Raw genomic sequence first — 16,385 nt, forward strand, 5'->3', positions numbered from 1 at the left:
CATAAAATGCTAGATTTGTATCGCTCATTATCACTACAGACGAGTTTTCAATATCCGTGTACATGCAAAGACAGTTCAATTTGCAAAATATGCAGGTGTTTTTTCAATTTAAATGCTTAAAAATATTAATATTTTCATTCAATGTTAACGAAACGAAAATTCATTCAATGTAAAAGAAAATTAAAAATACATTTTACGATTGAAATTTATTGAGCCAATATAGGGCTTTGTTTTATAACTGATTCAATGCACCCCTTACACTAAATTTCAATCGCGGATGAAAAATAACACTATCGCATCCACACCACTTATAATAATATTCAAATTATTATATGTTTTATTATTTTTAAAATATCATTTATTAAATTCTTATTTTAAAAAAGAATACGGGTATTTATCGTTTTGTTTTGTGAAATTGTAAGTATTAAGTCTTCCGACGACCTTTACTCTGATACAATGTAATTGGCCGCGATCAAGAAGTTGACGGCCAATCTATTTTTAGTAACGGAAAACCCCTCTTGTGACGTCACACAAAAACCTCCTATTGCAAAAACATAATACTAAATATTCAATGACAATACGACAGTGCGATGTGGATAACCCGAAAAAACGATGGTGATAACACGACATAACGACGTTGTTTTAATTTTGAGAGCGCCATGATATCGCATGGAAAATAAGACATTTTTCGTAAAGATGAAAAGGTCACGTACGGCGGTTCCACAGCGACGCAGGCATAGTTTTCGTTTGAACACGGACGTCGAGAAAAGTAAAGGAAAAGCAAGGGACGTAACCGAGCGTTTACTTGGGGTGCGTTGATTCTCCAAAGTTATCATTCATATTTAACCAGTTTTCAGAAAATGCCTTACACCTGTTACGATCTATATTTAGAAATAACTTGCGCACAAACATCCGCTTCTAAGCGTGACGAATCTTCTATTGCGAATATCATATTGGGATAGAAAAACAATGCATACTTGTTGTGCTTTATTCGTTTGTTTGTTGGTTATTTGGGGTAAGTGAATTTATTTCAGATGTATTTGTTCAAGTTTTACAATTTAACATAAGCCTTACATAAAATTGAGTTTTAAAATGCGAAACGAAGACGTTACCGCTGCAGTGCCTTTTTCCTTCTGAGAAAATGGTCGTGGCGTTTGAGAAGTTCACGACTCATTTTTCACAATTTTAAAAATTTCACGACACATTTTTCTACAATGTATATATTTTTTAATTCGCGACTCATTTGTTCACAAGTTGATTGACCAAGGGCCTTTTAACAAAGACGGGAAAAGCCGTTGGAATTATGTTAAAACAGTGTCGAGATCTTTTAAGTAAACCGTGTTTTTTACTTTTACCGTTGATCTACATTTTATAATGTTTAGTCACTTTCTGTATACTTGTTGGTGCAGTTATTTAAAGCTCATTGTGATTTTACCCAGACTGATTTAATATGTAGATCGCGTTTGTGCATTTGTGTTTGGCTCTTCATTAGTGTGTCTGTGCGTATTTCGAAATTATTGAGGCTGCATGGAACCGGAATGTGCCCCGGCACTCCTAGTAGGAGTCCTACCAAATTAAATTCCTAGACTTACGTTGAGGAAGGGACGAATTTGAAGTATAGCTGCAATAGTCACCTAATTTGTTGTTAATGATTTTCAATTTTGCGTGAAATCCGTTTTCAGAAAATAGGTATACGTGAATTTTAGGGATTGGTTATTTCAAATTTCAGTAAAATCAAGCAGGGATTTTCTTTTCATGTGGTGAATATATCCGTCTGCCGTTGGAATTTGTAGTTTTGTCGTCATGTTCATGATGAAACAATATATGAACGAATTCAACAACCGTAATTAGATTTTGTATAAAAAACTACAGTCTTAATACGCAACATATACTCCTTTTAAAATCATAACGCGTAAAAGACTGCGGCGTCTCATCTTGGTCTGCGCTGTTTGCTTAAAGGAATTTCAGTAAGTAATATTCTAAATATAGAAATAAATATACTAGACATCCCTAATTTTGGAAATAAATTGATCCAATTCAGAAGGATGGGAGAGTCCACTGGGCATTAATGGGTTCAGCTTATGCTCATCACCTAGATTCATAAATTCTGGCATCAGACTACTTGCTTTCTCCACCAATGGAGATCTAATATGTTCATATGCATTGCATGATAGTTATACATGTTTTTCACATTCAACCGCAATTTTACATATTGGACAAACTCTTGTCAAAAAAATAAATTCATATCTACCAGTTTCAAGCTTTATTGGTGATACTCCAATTTTGAATTTAGCTATTGCAGACTTATGCTTACGGGGCAAAAATATTTTAGGATAATGCTCTGTTTTGAAGTTGTTTTTCAACAATTTATATGCTCTTAATTAATTACCACTATTACCATTTCGACCAACATTTTTATCAAGTTTAGCTCTCCATTCATCCACATGCATTGACATAGATTTAAGAACAACTTTTTCACAAAATGACTTTGACGATACTGTTATTCAGTTACGTGCATATTCCAATAAATCTAACTTTTCCATTTATGTATTAAACATGATTTGCCAATTCTTGCATCTAGTGTTACTTTTCATTAAACATGCAGAAAATACCTTATAATTGACTCTATTAACATCCATTCTTATAAATCTATGCCATAAGATATGACTGGCCAACCCATTGAATCGTAAAGCTTAACAAAAACATCATATGGCATGGATCCCAATGATTTAGATTTGACAATCATTAACCCCAATGCTCTACCTGCACTCTGAGCTATACACATATATGATGAATTTAAGCATCGAATACTCACAAGCAGGTCCGCATATTCAGGCAGTCGTAAAAAGGCAAGGGGACATGTAAATCAGGGGGTTTCAGCCTTATATAACAGGGGCCTATTAAAGGCCCCTTCCCAATTGAAAATTTCTTTAAAATCATACAGTTTTCCCCCAAATCCTAACTTACACCAGCTTTTTCATTTCCCAAAGCAGTAATTTTAGCGAGAATTCTTCCCAAAATGAGCATTTTTTCCTCCAAAATCCATAGGCTAGGGCCTCTTCCCAATGAAGGGAGGAAAACCCCTGTAAATAAACTTTTAGACTTGTGTAAAGTGTCCTATTTTAGCTCATCTGAGCACAACGTCCTCATGGTGAGCTTTTACCATCACCTTTTGTCCGTTGCGCGTCGTCCGTTGTGCGTCGTCCTTTATGCGTCGTCAACATATAACACTCCAGAGGCCACTTTATTATCCAATCTTTATGCAACTTTGTCAGAAAATCTGTCCCATGGAGAATGTGACATCTCAGCTGCGTTCGAGAATGCTTCCTGTCCGATGAAAAAAACCCATAGCAACCATGCGGGGCAGATTTCCTTATATGGCTATAGTAAAACCTTGTTAACACTCTATAAGTCTTATTTATAATCCAATCTTCACGAAACCTAGTCAGACCATTTGTTCTCATGATATCGCGACTGAGTTCGAAAGTGATTCCGGTTCGTTGAAGAACATGGTCGCCAGAGGGTGGGACGGGTTTCCTTATATGACTATAGTGAAACCTTATTTACACTCTATAAGTCAAATTTACGATCCAATCTTCATGAAACTTTATCAGAATACTTGTTCTAATGATATCTTAATTGAGTTCGAAAATGGTTCCGGTTCCTATAAAAACATGGCCGCCAGAAGGTGGTGCAGTTTCCCGTATATGGTTACAGTAAAACATTGTTTACACTCTAGACGTCACATTTTTCAGTTCAATCTTCATGGAATTTGGTTTAAAAAATTTGTTCCAATTAATACTGGGTTAAATTCAGAAATGGTTCCGGTCCGTGAAAACAATCGCCAGGGGAACGGTAGTTTTTCTTATTTGACTTCAATAAAACCTCTAGAAGTTATGTTTTAGCCCATTATTCATGAAACATGGTCTGAACATTTTTTAAATGATATTTGGGCGTTGTTCTAAAATGGTTCAAGACCGCTGGAAACAATGATCGCCAGTTTTTTCCGTATATGGCTATAGTAATACATTTTCAACTCTCTTACATGTACAGTCCACTCTTCACGAAACTTGGTCTTGTACTTTGTTCTAATGACATGTTTGCTGAATTTCAAAAACCGTTTCGGCACATTGTAAAACATGGCTGCCAGTGAAAAATTGTTAACGCACCAATTGCCTCATTGATAAGCCATCTTCATTGAAACGTAGTCAAAACATTCCTCACAATCAAATTTCGACTAAGTTTGAAACTGGGTAATGTGAGCTAAAAAGGTTACTGGGTTAGATAAAAAGCATGTTTACACTATAGGGGTCACGTTCTTTGTCTAATCTAAACGGACATCGGTAAAATCGTTTGTTCTTTAGATATCTCAGCCGAGTTCAAAAATAAAAATGGACTTAAAAATTAAATATTTATATTTCATAAAGTTCTTCAGTAATTGTATGACGTCATTACGTATTGTTCGTGGAAAACACACAGTAACAAACAAAGTTCATTTCAGTTATCATCGCGATATATTTCTGTTGAATATTTTCTAATACAACGCTTGCTAATGTTCGTGAAATACAAATTGACAGCGCGGCGGCCAATATGGCAGCCACGTCAAGAAAACGTGACAAATCTAACGGCAGGAATTCCTTAATTCTGACCAAACATCTACATTTTGTCTACAGGTTAATTTGCATAAAGCTCCCTTATAACTTTGATTGGTCATAAGTGTCCGTTTCTTCACGTGCTTATTGTTGATTGGTTGAATTGCCAAATGTACTGAATCAATGACACCCTGGGAACGGAGAAACCAAACTATTAGATAGATTTATTTCAACATAAAATGCATAGATTTACATGGCAGCATGTTATATACACACAATAAGTAATAACAAACAACCTGCATGTATAAACAAAGCCATGTCAATCAACATTATACGTTAAGGATTGCACAATAAAGGGTTTGCAATTAAACCCTTATTTCCATTGTGGTCCTTTAGTTATAATATTGTATGACATAGGAGACAACGTTTTATATCACAGTATATAGTAATATCACAGTGAATAATAATGAAAGACATGTGACATATTTAAGTTACCCTAACCTAAATGCATAGAATATATTCTGATAAGTTCTAGACTAGACAATTATTAAGAAGTTATCACAATTTAAGTGTTTAAAAATTAACATAAATTTTTTGCCAAGCTAAAGAATAATCATACAGCAACTAGATAAGACACAATAAATCTATCTATATTGACATTCAAGTTAAATCAACAGTAAGAAATCTTAAAGAGATGCACATTAAAAATCTATCTGGCTTAAAAAATGCTCCCTAACAATGTGTTTAAAAGATGGAATACTTTTGGCATCTCTGATATGCTGAGGAAGAGAGTTCCAGAGAGTACACCCATTGAAAGTAAATGACTTTTTGCCAGAACCCTTGACCCTTGGAATGGCAAACCTATTGCAATCATGCATGTTTAGATCAGTATTAGGATAGTCTGACTGTGTTCTAACTCTGAACCTAGTATTCTTATTGTGAATATTACTGACTGGAGTAAAATTATCTTCCATATATAGCGGAGCCAACTTAGAGCTTATTTTAAAAACATGACAAAGTGTGATCTGGTTTACTCGATTTTCAATAGGCAACCAGTTAAGTCTAGAAAAATGTTCTTTACCAAGTTCTTATTCAAGTATTTACACACTTATCAAATAATCCCTCTAGGCATCTAATTTGATTATTTGATTATTTGTGGTGATATAAAGGTTTAATGTACTTTTATAGTTGAATAAGATTACGTTTCCCGGTGCAATACTTTGTATGACTGTGCAACTTTGTATGACTGATGCAAATAAGGTATAACTGTCTGGCCCCTATGTCAATATCGTTGACCATTTTCAATTGAATGCCTTGTTAAATATAATCTTTTATCTTTCAATTTGTTGACTTAGTCTACTCTACAATGAATGTACAGGTATGACTTGTCTCTACTTGCGACAGATCTTTTATAATTTAACAAATAATAATAATTTCCAAATTCTATAATCATGGCCAATATAGCACCAAGAATTATTATTAAATTTCCATACTTCATTTATGTTATTATTATTTTTAACATTCAACTATTTTCTTTATAGAACCCTTATTATTATGATATAAGATTTATCATAATTACATGCTGTTACAATTTTGATCTCAACCTTGCCAAAATAGTTTAGTTCCGTATGGTCTCAAGTTTCAGTTGACGTTTGTCATGGTTACCAGTGCTGCACGAGCTACACGGACCCCATCGGGACCTACCACCCCTCGCAGTTGTGTGAGGACTACTGCTGCTGGGATATCAGTTTCAACAAGGTCTGCTGTGACAACCCGTTACGACAGGTTCCCTCCTCGGAAAGGGACCAAGACTCGTGCACAAAGAGCTGGATAGAGGAACACATGTATGTTTTCATGACAAGTGCCGATGTCCTTTTTTGAAAATTGTGAAGTAGTGATTAAAAGGAGAATCGCATAATGTATGGTGAAGTAGGAATCAAATATTTTATTTCAAAACACATTTAAATCCCGTTTTTACTAAAAATTAAGCTCATAACTGAGTGTATAACTGATAATAATATATGATATATTGATATTATTATTGTGTATTTGTTATAACATTAAGGCATTCTTATATGTGTATGAACGGGTACAGTTCTTGCTGAGTTTTCTTATGGGTAGTTAATAACTATGCAAATAAAGTTGTGGTAACATTAATCACCAAACTGCATTTATTATAATAGAAAAAAACTAAATTCACCCAGGACTGAAACTTGGAATTTATGTTACCAATATTGATGCATGGTTCCTATTCCTGTCATTTCAGCTGGGTGCCAATCGTTTGCGGCCTTGTTCTGCTTGGCCTGATCGTGCTGCTGACCTGCTGCTGCTGTTGCGCCTGCTGCCGTCGCAGTGGCAGTGGTGGGGTAGTGATCCGCTCAGCCGTACCACGTGAGTTCAGTCTTATGTTTGTTCACCTTCGGGCCTTTGTTCAAAAAGGGTTTTACTGCACAATCAATATCATTTGCGAGTCATATCACCACCAATATTTTTTCTATATGCGCATCTTTCACTGTATACTTGTCAAGGACATTTAGAGCGAGCTTTATGGCTTCTTTAAATTGGCTAATTCTTATCATTTTTAAATATTAAAGGGACCTTTTCACGTTTTGGTAGTTGACAAAATTGAAAAACAAATGTTTCAGATTTGCAATTTTTCGTTGTAGTTATGATATTTGCAAGGAAACAGTAATACCATTTACCAATCTCTAAAATACCCATTATAGGCATCTTTTGACGATTTAAAAACTTGAAAATTATTAAGCGTTACAAACGCAAAACGATTGAATACTTTGGAGAGTTATGTTGTTATCCTTATATTTTGTGACATGACGATGATTGCATAATGTGTAAAATACACTTCACTCTGTGAGCACGGATGGTCGAGTGGTTGCAGCGCCAGACGTTTACTTTAAGGGTCAGTGGTGCGAACCCAGTTGATAATTACTTTGGTTTCTTCATTTAATGCTATTCTTGTTTTTTACGAGCTTTTTAGTTCCAATCTTTACATTTATGAATTTAAAGCATTTTTTACAAACTTTAATGGGTACCCAACTTTAATACATGTCAAAATCTGAAAAAGGTCCCATTAAGCCACGATCAGTCTGTTGCGTTTAGTTAAGAAATTCTTCGATTTACAAAAACTAAGAATACTCCATATGTTCTGGCATAATAAAATTCTTTGAGATCTTGGAAGAATCTTGTGAGATCTTTATCAATGATGAAGCGTCTACTGACAGTTTTACACTTGTCCAAAATATTCGTGAATAATTGTAGCAACCTCACTATGTTTCTGTAGAAAAACGCAATCGTATTTCAGTCTGTCATATTATCACCGCTTTCGTTACGGTATTACTGGCCGTTAGTGTGAAATCGAGATCAATCGTGGCTGCTTCTACGAAATATATGATAGGACTGCAGTGCCATGGTACGGTTCGCTATGTTCATGATGTGAATAACAACGCTTGCCCTACAGACCAGTAGGCTTAGATAAGAATCGTCCGCCACGACTACCACTAATTGCCGCGAATATAAACGACGATTTACGACAAATTGAGAATTGAGTCGCGTTACATGTACGGGTTCTCCGATATGTTAGTACGTACTCATTACGGTTGCTTTCGTTACTATCAAAATTATGAGGTATCTCGAGTCTTGAAACGTAGTGAAGCATGATAATTATTTGCTGTTCGTAGGTTTATCGGCACGAATTTTTAATGTAAGATAAGATGAACATTCTGTATTTTTCTGCTTCCTCGCCTGGTCAGATACCTATTGCACGTGTAGTTCACTATATTCAGATCGAATAATTTCTTAGTGAAACCATGGTACAAACGCTTGGATTTATATTGATAGTCTTGACCTACAACAGTCGGGGTTAACTACGGAATCCGGGTAGTGCCATCTATAATCTCGCACTTCTTTCATCAAGGGCGACACAAGACACACGAAGCGATACTTGATCTTTTTCTTGACAGTCGCAGCGACGCACGATATATTTAACACGATATATCGCCCTTGTGTAGGTAGCCAAAAAGGCGATATATCGTGTTAAATATATCGTGCGTCGCCGCGACTGTCAAGAAAAAAGATCAAGTATCGCCGCGACTGTCAAGAAAAATATCAAGTATCGCCGCGACTGTCATGAAAAAGATCAAGTATCGCTTCGTGTGTCTAGTGTCACGTTCAAAGGGCGACACTAGACACATGAAGGAAACTTGATATTTTTCTTGACAGTCGCGGCGACGCATGATATTTTATTTTTCAAATATCGCCCAGATTATCCGAATCTCGTGTATCGCGGTCTAATTTCAGACCGCGACACTAGAGAAGCGATACTCGATATTTTTCTTGACAGTCGCGTTTAAATATCGCTGTAATTATATCGACTGTCCTTTGTCAAGTTTTTTAAACGGTGTTACAGTAATTTTTAAGCATTTATTATTAATATTGATGCCATCGACACACTTATAAAAGATTATTCTAGCATTAGTAAAACGAGTACAGATTAATTTATTTTCATAATAATTTTGATATATATTGACAACGATATATGTTTAAAACTATTCATAAATTTGAACAATGGAGTAAAATTTCTAACAATTTTAGGATAATATATCATTATAATCTGTATCACTTCCAATAGGATTGCAGATTTTTAGATAACGTTTAACTTCAAGTAAGACATCAATATGAAACCAGAAGATTTCTTTTTAGTACATGTGTTATCATCATTTATAGGTTATCCAGATTATTGACGAGCAACATTAATGTCCAGTCTATTGATACATTAATTAGACGGTATTTTTGTTGCTGGTATTGTTTTACTTTTTCAATACCTTTTATAATGCTTTATCAAATAAATTATCGGCATAAATAAAACTGCATACAGTGCAAACAACAATTTTATAATATTCATATTGGGTAACAAAACCGCTTTTATAGGGCGAAAAACGTTTGTTTCATATTGCTTAACAGGGTTCCAGATATAATATAAATGACTGTTATATAATTATATTCAGATAAAGTTCACACTGTTTCTTTTGTGCATGTCAAATATGATTTAAACAAAAGCACGTAATGCACGTTGAACCGTAGAATCGAACAACTAATAACTTAACCTTGGGAACTCAGTCTTATATTCAAAATCGTTATTCCAAGCGATTTTCCTATCATCAAATATACGTTTATATAAAATATCTATGAAATATTAAATATTTACTTATGGCCATATTGAAGTATAAGAAGCGAATAGCTTGCTATATCAATCATTTACATTTTAATTGCTGATCAGAAATAAACATTATTATAAAATAATATTATATCCAAAGATATATACGACATGATGCACATGCTTGATGACGTGAAAATATCCCCTTTCTGTCTCCCCTGATTTTTTTGAAAACCTGACAGTGGACAGGCGATAATATTACAGCGATATTTGAACGCGACTGTCAAGAAAAATATCGAGTATCGCTTCGTGTGTCTAGTGTCGCGGTCTGAAATTTGACCGCGATACACGAGATTCGGATAATATGTTCGATATTTGAAAAATAAAATATCGTGCGTCGCCGCGACTGTCAAAAAAAAGGATCAAGTATCGCCTCGTGTGTCTAGTGTCGCCTTTTGAACGCGACACTAGACACGCGAAGCGATACTTGATCTTTTTCTTGACAGTCGCGGCGATACTTGATATTTTTCTTGACAGTAGCGGCGATACTTGATCTTTTTCTTTACAGTCGCGGCGACGCACGATATATTTAACACGATATATCGCCTTTTTGGCTACCTACACAATGGCGATATATCGTGTTAAATATATCGTGCGTATGTTTTGAGATATTTTCATTTAAAACATGCGATAATGTAAAAAATAACAGCATAACATAAAGCATTAGAATTAACGTGTAATTATAACATAATATTTAAACGACACAGTTTAACCAGAACAACCCGATGTGGATTTTACATCAGAAAATGTTTTGCCGTCGTTACACCCTATACATCTGTTTATTTGTTGCATTTAAATTTACTTAATAATGTATTTTCAAAGGCTATCTGTGCATTATGCTTTGTATGCTCGGTTGTAATATGATATCTAAACACAATTTTATGGTAAATCAATATTCGCTATTCAGAAATATAATAATCAACATCTGCAAAGACACGGTCGATAAAGTTGCAGTATCCGAATGCATGTTGCAGATGTTACTTGTGTATGCTTTGAAAACAAAGTAGTCCAAATACAATGATAAACGGCTATAGTGAAGCCTTGTGAACACATGTTTGTCCACAATTATTTCTTAGTCTTTTGAAACCTGGTCACAACGGTGGGTTTAACTATATCTCAGGCGAGTTTTAACCTGGGTCACGAGAATTATAAAAACTGCGTCGCTAGGTAAATTAAAAAAAAAATCCGGTTAACACTCTCAAGGCCCTAAGTATGCCCTATTTTTCATGAAGTGTGTTGAGAACATTTGTCAAATTTATATATTAGCCTAAAAAGTTGGGTACAAAATTAGATTATTTGTTCAAATATAAGTAAATGCTTGTGAACACTCTAGATGCTTAAGTAAACCTGAAATCGTCAGGAAACTTTGGGTGAATATTTGGCCAATGATGTCTCCGCTTAGCTCAAAACAGGTTCCCGTTGATTAAAAGTTATAGAAAAAAGCTTGTTAATTAAATAGAGGCATTTTGTTTATTTAACTTTCACAGAATATTTGCATAGAATATATCTGGCCTAAGTTCGGAACTGGGTCGCATTTAATTATGTCTCATCGATGCGGGAGGTAAACTAAAAATTGCACGCTTCGCCTAACATAAAAATACCCCCCACAAAGCATTATCACTCGTATGGATACGAGCATGGATGTTGTACTCGACTACTCAACACAGCCACATCCCCTAACCTTATTATGATCTTGACCTTATTTCGTTCCATTAGATCAATATTTGCAATACTTCCATCCGGGACATCGGCATGTATTGAACGTCATATCGAGTTCTTAAACCGTGAGCAGGCATTAATGGATAAGTAGTTGAACCGTTTACTTTCATGTGATAATGTTATGTTATGCAATTCATGTTTTAATATTTATATTGTTTTCCAGAGACCAACGTGATCATTTCTACGCAGCAATCAACGAACGTCATGCATGCCGGGTACAATCAGTAACTCTGCGGACTTCAGGTGAAGTAATACGTAGCCAATGCTAACGGACGTTATATTGCATTGTGCGAAGGGACGGAACTCGTAATATCTGGAAAAAAAATACAGCATTACAAACGTGTCAAGTTAATAAATCCATAACAAACAATAGCTTATGTATTATTATTCATAGTGATAACATGCTCTCATTAACATATAATACGAAAACGTTCGTAATACATGTAGTAATAATTTCAACCTCAACTGGTATGTTCTTATGTTTTTTAAATACTAGTGTTTGTATTGAAATGTATAATGATTATTATATTGCTTTTCTTTTTAGATCCGAACTTACACATAAAAATGAACGTGCTGTGATGTAACTGTGCACCAAATGTTTGCATTATAAGTATGTAATGTTTAAATGAACTTTTGTTTTAGAAGCTATACCATGAAAATAATTTCAAGTAATTAATGTTTGCATATTTTTGTTTCATTTTATATAAAAGTACATGAACGTGTTTTTAATTGAAGAACAATAGGATATACATGTATGTTAAAACGTGATGACAAAAAATGATTGAAAAACAAAACAAAAATGTTCTAGTTTGTGCTGTCAATTATGTAAAAAAGGAGAAAAAGCATGTTGTATCATGTAGTTGCTTAACCCATTTATGCCCAGTGGACTCTCCCATCCTTCTAAATTGAACAATTTATTTCCGAAATTAGGGGTGTCATGTATATTTATTTCTATATTTAGAATATTCCATAAAGAAATTCATTTAAGCAAACAGCGCAGACCCAGATGAGACGCCTCATTATGCGGCGTCTCATCTGGGTCTACGCTGTTTGCAATGTCCTTTTTTCAGGACGCAAGGCATAAATGGGTTGATCTTTTTATCTCGCTAGTTGTTTGTTTTAGTAATCTGAATTTCAGTTTTGTGTATATAACATTGTTTGACATTTACTCTTATGAACCTGTCTATTTTTATATCGACCTCTTCTTACATGTTCATTTTATAAAAGACTAAAATAAATGAAAGCACACTTTCATAAAAATGTAAACATTTATACAGTATCCGTAATTTAATGAATGTACACTTTAATATCTAAAATATTTTTATATCAAAAGTATTGTCCAGAAAACAACACAAATTATAGTGCATTATTTACATGTATTTGTCACGTAAAATCTTCTATGCAATACATTTACTTATCGAACACTGTCTTTTTTCGGCGTAAGCTGTATTAAGCCAGCTTTTCACCCTGACTTGACCTTTGTAAGGGTCCAATAATACACAAATAAAATTTCCCGCGGCAAGGTACGAATGAATACACTTCATTTATTCCATTGGCTGATTTGAGTATAACACCAGAACATTGGAAACATATCCGCGTCTTTGTAACACTATTTTACTGCATGAAACAATTTTATCTCTAATGAAAAGGCTCAATAGATAGAACAGTTTTACAATCAATTTTCGACATAAATACAGTTTGTGCGTTTACCTTTTATTTTCAGAGAATTACCAGCGCAAAAGCGTTTATACTAAAGGCTATGTTGTCATATTTAGTACTTACTTGCATTGCATTTCAACCCGCGAGGTTTCGGGTCAATAAGCGGCTATTTGTGAAAGTCATAGTTTATACATGTATACAGTTCATCGTCGGAGTTCGCAGAAGGGGTTGCGATCATTGTGTTACACCGGTCTTACTGACAATAACGTAGTGACTGTAATGCATTGCATTCCAATCCGCAAGGTATCAAGGTCAGTTTGTCAGTTTGCGGTCAGTTGCAGAAATCTTTATATAAACGCCGTCTCGTAAACTTTGTGCACTTGAAGTCTGTTTTGATCAGAAAGATACTAAATAAAGATATTCGGCGATATTATTGTGGTATGTCAATCATCGATTTTTAATATGGTTTCAACATTGGCATGATAAGGACCAATTTTGATAAAATTAATTAGAAATATTTATCCATTTAGACCAGTTTATTAAGCATGAGCACAATAATTCACTATACTATAATTATGCAATTAAATAAGATTTGAGTATTGCCGGCTGACCTATATGCACTCGTTTATTTTCATGTTTCTTGTGTTTTTCTATTCTGTAAATATAGATATCTGAGTATAATATCACATAAAGCATAATAAGCCACGAAATCTGGCGCAACACCCCGTAATTGATTTGCTTGTGATGTAGCTAAGAACTTCGCAGAAAAAAGGCATCCGCTACTTTTTATCTCATAGAGATAACTTTTAATCGTTCATAAACATCGACCACAATCAACGCCGTATATCTTTTTTAAAGATATTTCTTGTTAAATATGTATCACAGAACGTCTTGTTGTCTGTCCCTTTAAATATTTTGTCAACTCAAACGTTAAAGTGCTTTTAAGATATCCTTTGTGTTAGGTACTCGGATGGTTTCTAGAAAGTCGATATTCTGGGTTGTTCGTTTTACCTTTTGTATGCTATGCAATTTCTAAAGTGGACTCGCCCCTATAAGCATGAAATGTAAAGATTATTGTTGGATTTTTGTGTTCATTGAGATAGACGAAGCTTTATTGAATCTTAAAAATAATTAGTTGATTGTTCAAAACATTTGCAAATATGATATTAATTTTACGTTTTGTAGTGGAATAATAATGCATGTGCTTTGTGAAAAACGGACTTAATTGATGTGCGTAAAGTATCGTCCCTGGGAAGTCCGCACAGACGTATTAGGGACGACGCTTTTCACTGTTATGGAATGGTTCGGTCAAAGGAAATATTTTCTAAAAAGAAAGCTATGTGTTGGTGGAAAGTCCCTCCTGATTATCATGTGCAGACTGGGCAGTTTTATATGGGACGATATTTTTCTCACATGCACCAAACCCGAATGTCTACATACCGTCTCAAATATTATAAATTCATTGAGGGTGTTGCATAGTATAATTCGACATTTGACATGGGTGTTTATGGGTGTTTAATATTCAAAACTTCTTAATCAAATTGAGTGTAGGGTGCATTTTAATAATCTTTTCGGTTTAAGATCAACGGTACATATAGCAATACGCTTTACATATAAAAGTAGTAAATGACGTATACAGTATAGCAAACCTTATAATGCTTTTGCCTACTGTCCATTGATACATTATCTGGGTCTTGTTAGGGAAAAAAAATCACAAAAATGAATGTATTCATTTGTTGGATCCACAAAAGTGTTTTCTTCATTATATGACCATGTGCGGAGAGATACTTATACATTGCCTGCTTAACTATTGGTTTCACGACCAACACGTAGCTGTACTTACTTGTCCATGTATGAATATTTATCAAAGGGACCTGGCTATGTGGATTAAGATTTGTTTAAATGTCTTTTTCTGTTATTTTTTATGTGTAATTTTATCGTGTGCAAATACACTCTCTTACTAGTTTTTGTTTTTGTACATGGGGCCAAGTATATGTTGTGCACTTAGTTTTATTTTAATAGCTTTTGTTTTTTGTGCATATTGTTTTATTCTTTTTTCTTGATTCTGCCTTTAATAAATCGCTCTATAAAATTGATAGTTAGGTTGTTTTGTTTTTTTTAAAACTAACACAATTTATTCCCGCATTCCTGAATATTTAAAAATAAAGAACAGCCTTAAGCTAAAGAAATAATTAATGAGCAGTTCCCAAACTTCAATTGGTTTCGTTACAAGTCGTGTGTAGGAAATAAAAGTTCACTTCTCGACCTGTTTTGACACAAAAACACTATTTACGAATAAATAACTCGACTGGTCATTGTAAGCCCTTACAATAGCTCTTGAATTTCTGTAAACATCCTGCGTATGGTGCGAAACTATATCGTGATAGCTGGCATTTTTTCGTCCATATACACATTGAAAAAGACGATATATTTACATCGAATAGCCACACGCTTCAATATGAGAAAATCATCACAATCCTCACTATTTATTCTTATCATAATTGTCTTTGATATTTGAAAGTATAGTCTGACTATTGCGATATGTTGGGTAAATTACAGGTATTTATGATCTGGTACTTAATTTCCGATGTGATGTTGCTTTCAAGTACAAATTAGGGTGAGAAATAGAAGAACTGACATATACAAACACCAAATTATTTAACGTATATGACGAATCGACCAGTCATATCTGTAAATTGTTGAAAAGAAATCGGATGGAAGGTCGAATCTTCGACTTATTTCTTCACATTATCATTCGGGTAGCATAACTATAACTGCAAGAGACGACCAAACACGTATCTGATATGACATCACGTTACTTAAAGGCTCTATAAAGGTGACAAATCCAATTATAATGCATATCAACCGGTCTGATTTTTACCGGATTTCAGTTACTCTTGCAAAAAACTGCTAAAAAAACAACTTAGGTACAACGTTTTCAAGAATTATGGAAGATAAACCCGTTTCATAATTGGAAGAAATGTTTACATTTTTGCAACTAACGTTATGTGTAGCCTCAGAGCGATGACATATGCTAAAAATAGCCGAATGAAAATTTAATTTTAATTCTATTTCAAACAACTTTTAACCAGCAGAAAGTAAGTTATTAGATCACTACAAACGTTTTAACCATTTAGAAGAGACCTACTTTGTGGGTGATACCGGAAAACGTTAAAAATCATCGT

At 34.3% G+C, this 16,385-nt stretch overlaps 1 protein-coding gene across 3 annotated transcripts; it reads left to right on the forward strand.

The window, feature by feature from the left end:
- The first annotated feature begins 851 nt into the window (after nucleotides 1-851).
- LOC127880032 (uncharacterized) lies at nucleotides 852-15,292 on the forward strand. Of its 3 annotated transcripts, XM_052427246.1 has the most exons (5): nucleotides 852-1,015; nucleotides 6,232-6,436; nucleotides 6,859-6,983; nucleotides 11,705-11,784; nucleotides 12,086-15,292. In XM_052427246.1, the coding sequence occupies exons 1-4, from the start codon at nucleotides 970-972 to the stop codon at nucleotides 11,767-11,769; spliced, it is 441 nt and encodes a 146-aa protein (XP_052283206.1). In that variant the 5' UTR covers nucleotides 852-969; the 3' UTR covers nucleotides 11,770-11,784; nucleotides 12,086-15,292. The 3 variants fall into 3 exon arrangements, with proteins under 3 accessions (XP_052283206.1, XP_052283205.1, XP_052283207.1); XM_052427245.1 differs by having other exon boundaries at nucleotides 11,705-15,292; XM_052427247.1 differs by having other exon boundaries at nucleotides 860-1,015; nucleotides 6,238-6,436; nucleotides 11,705-15,292.
- Nucleotides 15,293-16,385: the final 1,093 nt, after the last annotated feature.

The sequence above is a fragment of the Dreissena polymorpha genome, chromosome 4 (genome assembly GCF_020536995.1).
Source record: "Dreissena polymorpha isolate Duluth1 chromosome 4, UMN_Dpol_1.0, whole genome shotgun sequence".
In the NCBI taxonomy this organism is placed as follows: Eukaryota; Metazoa; Mollusca; class Bivalvia; order Myida; family Dreissenidae; genus Dreissena; species Dreissena polymorpha.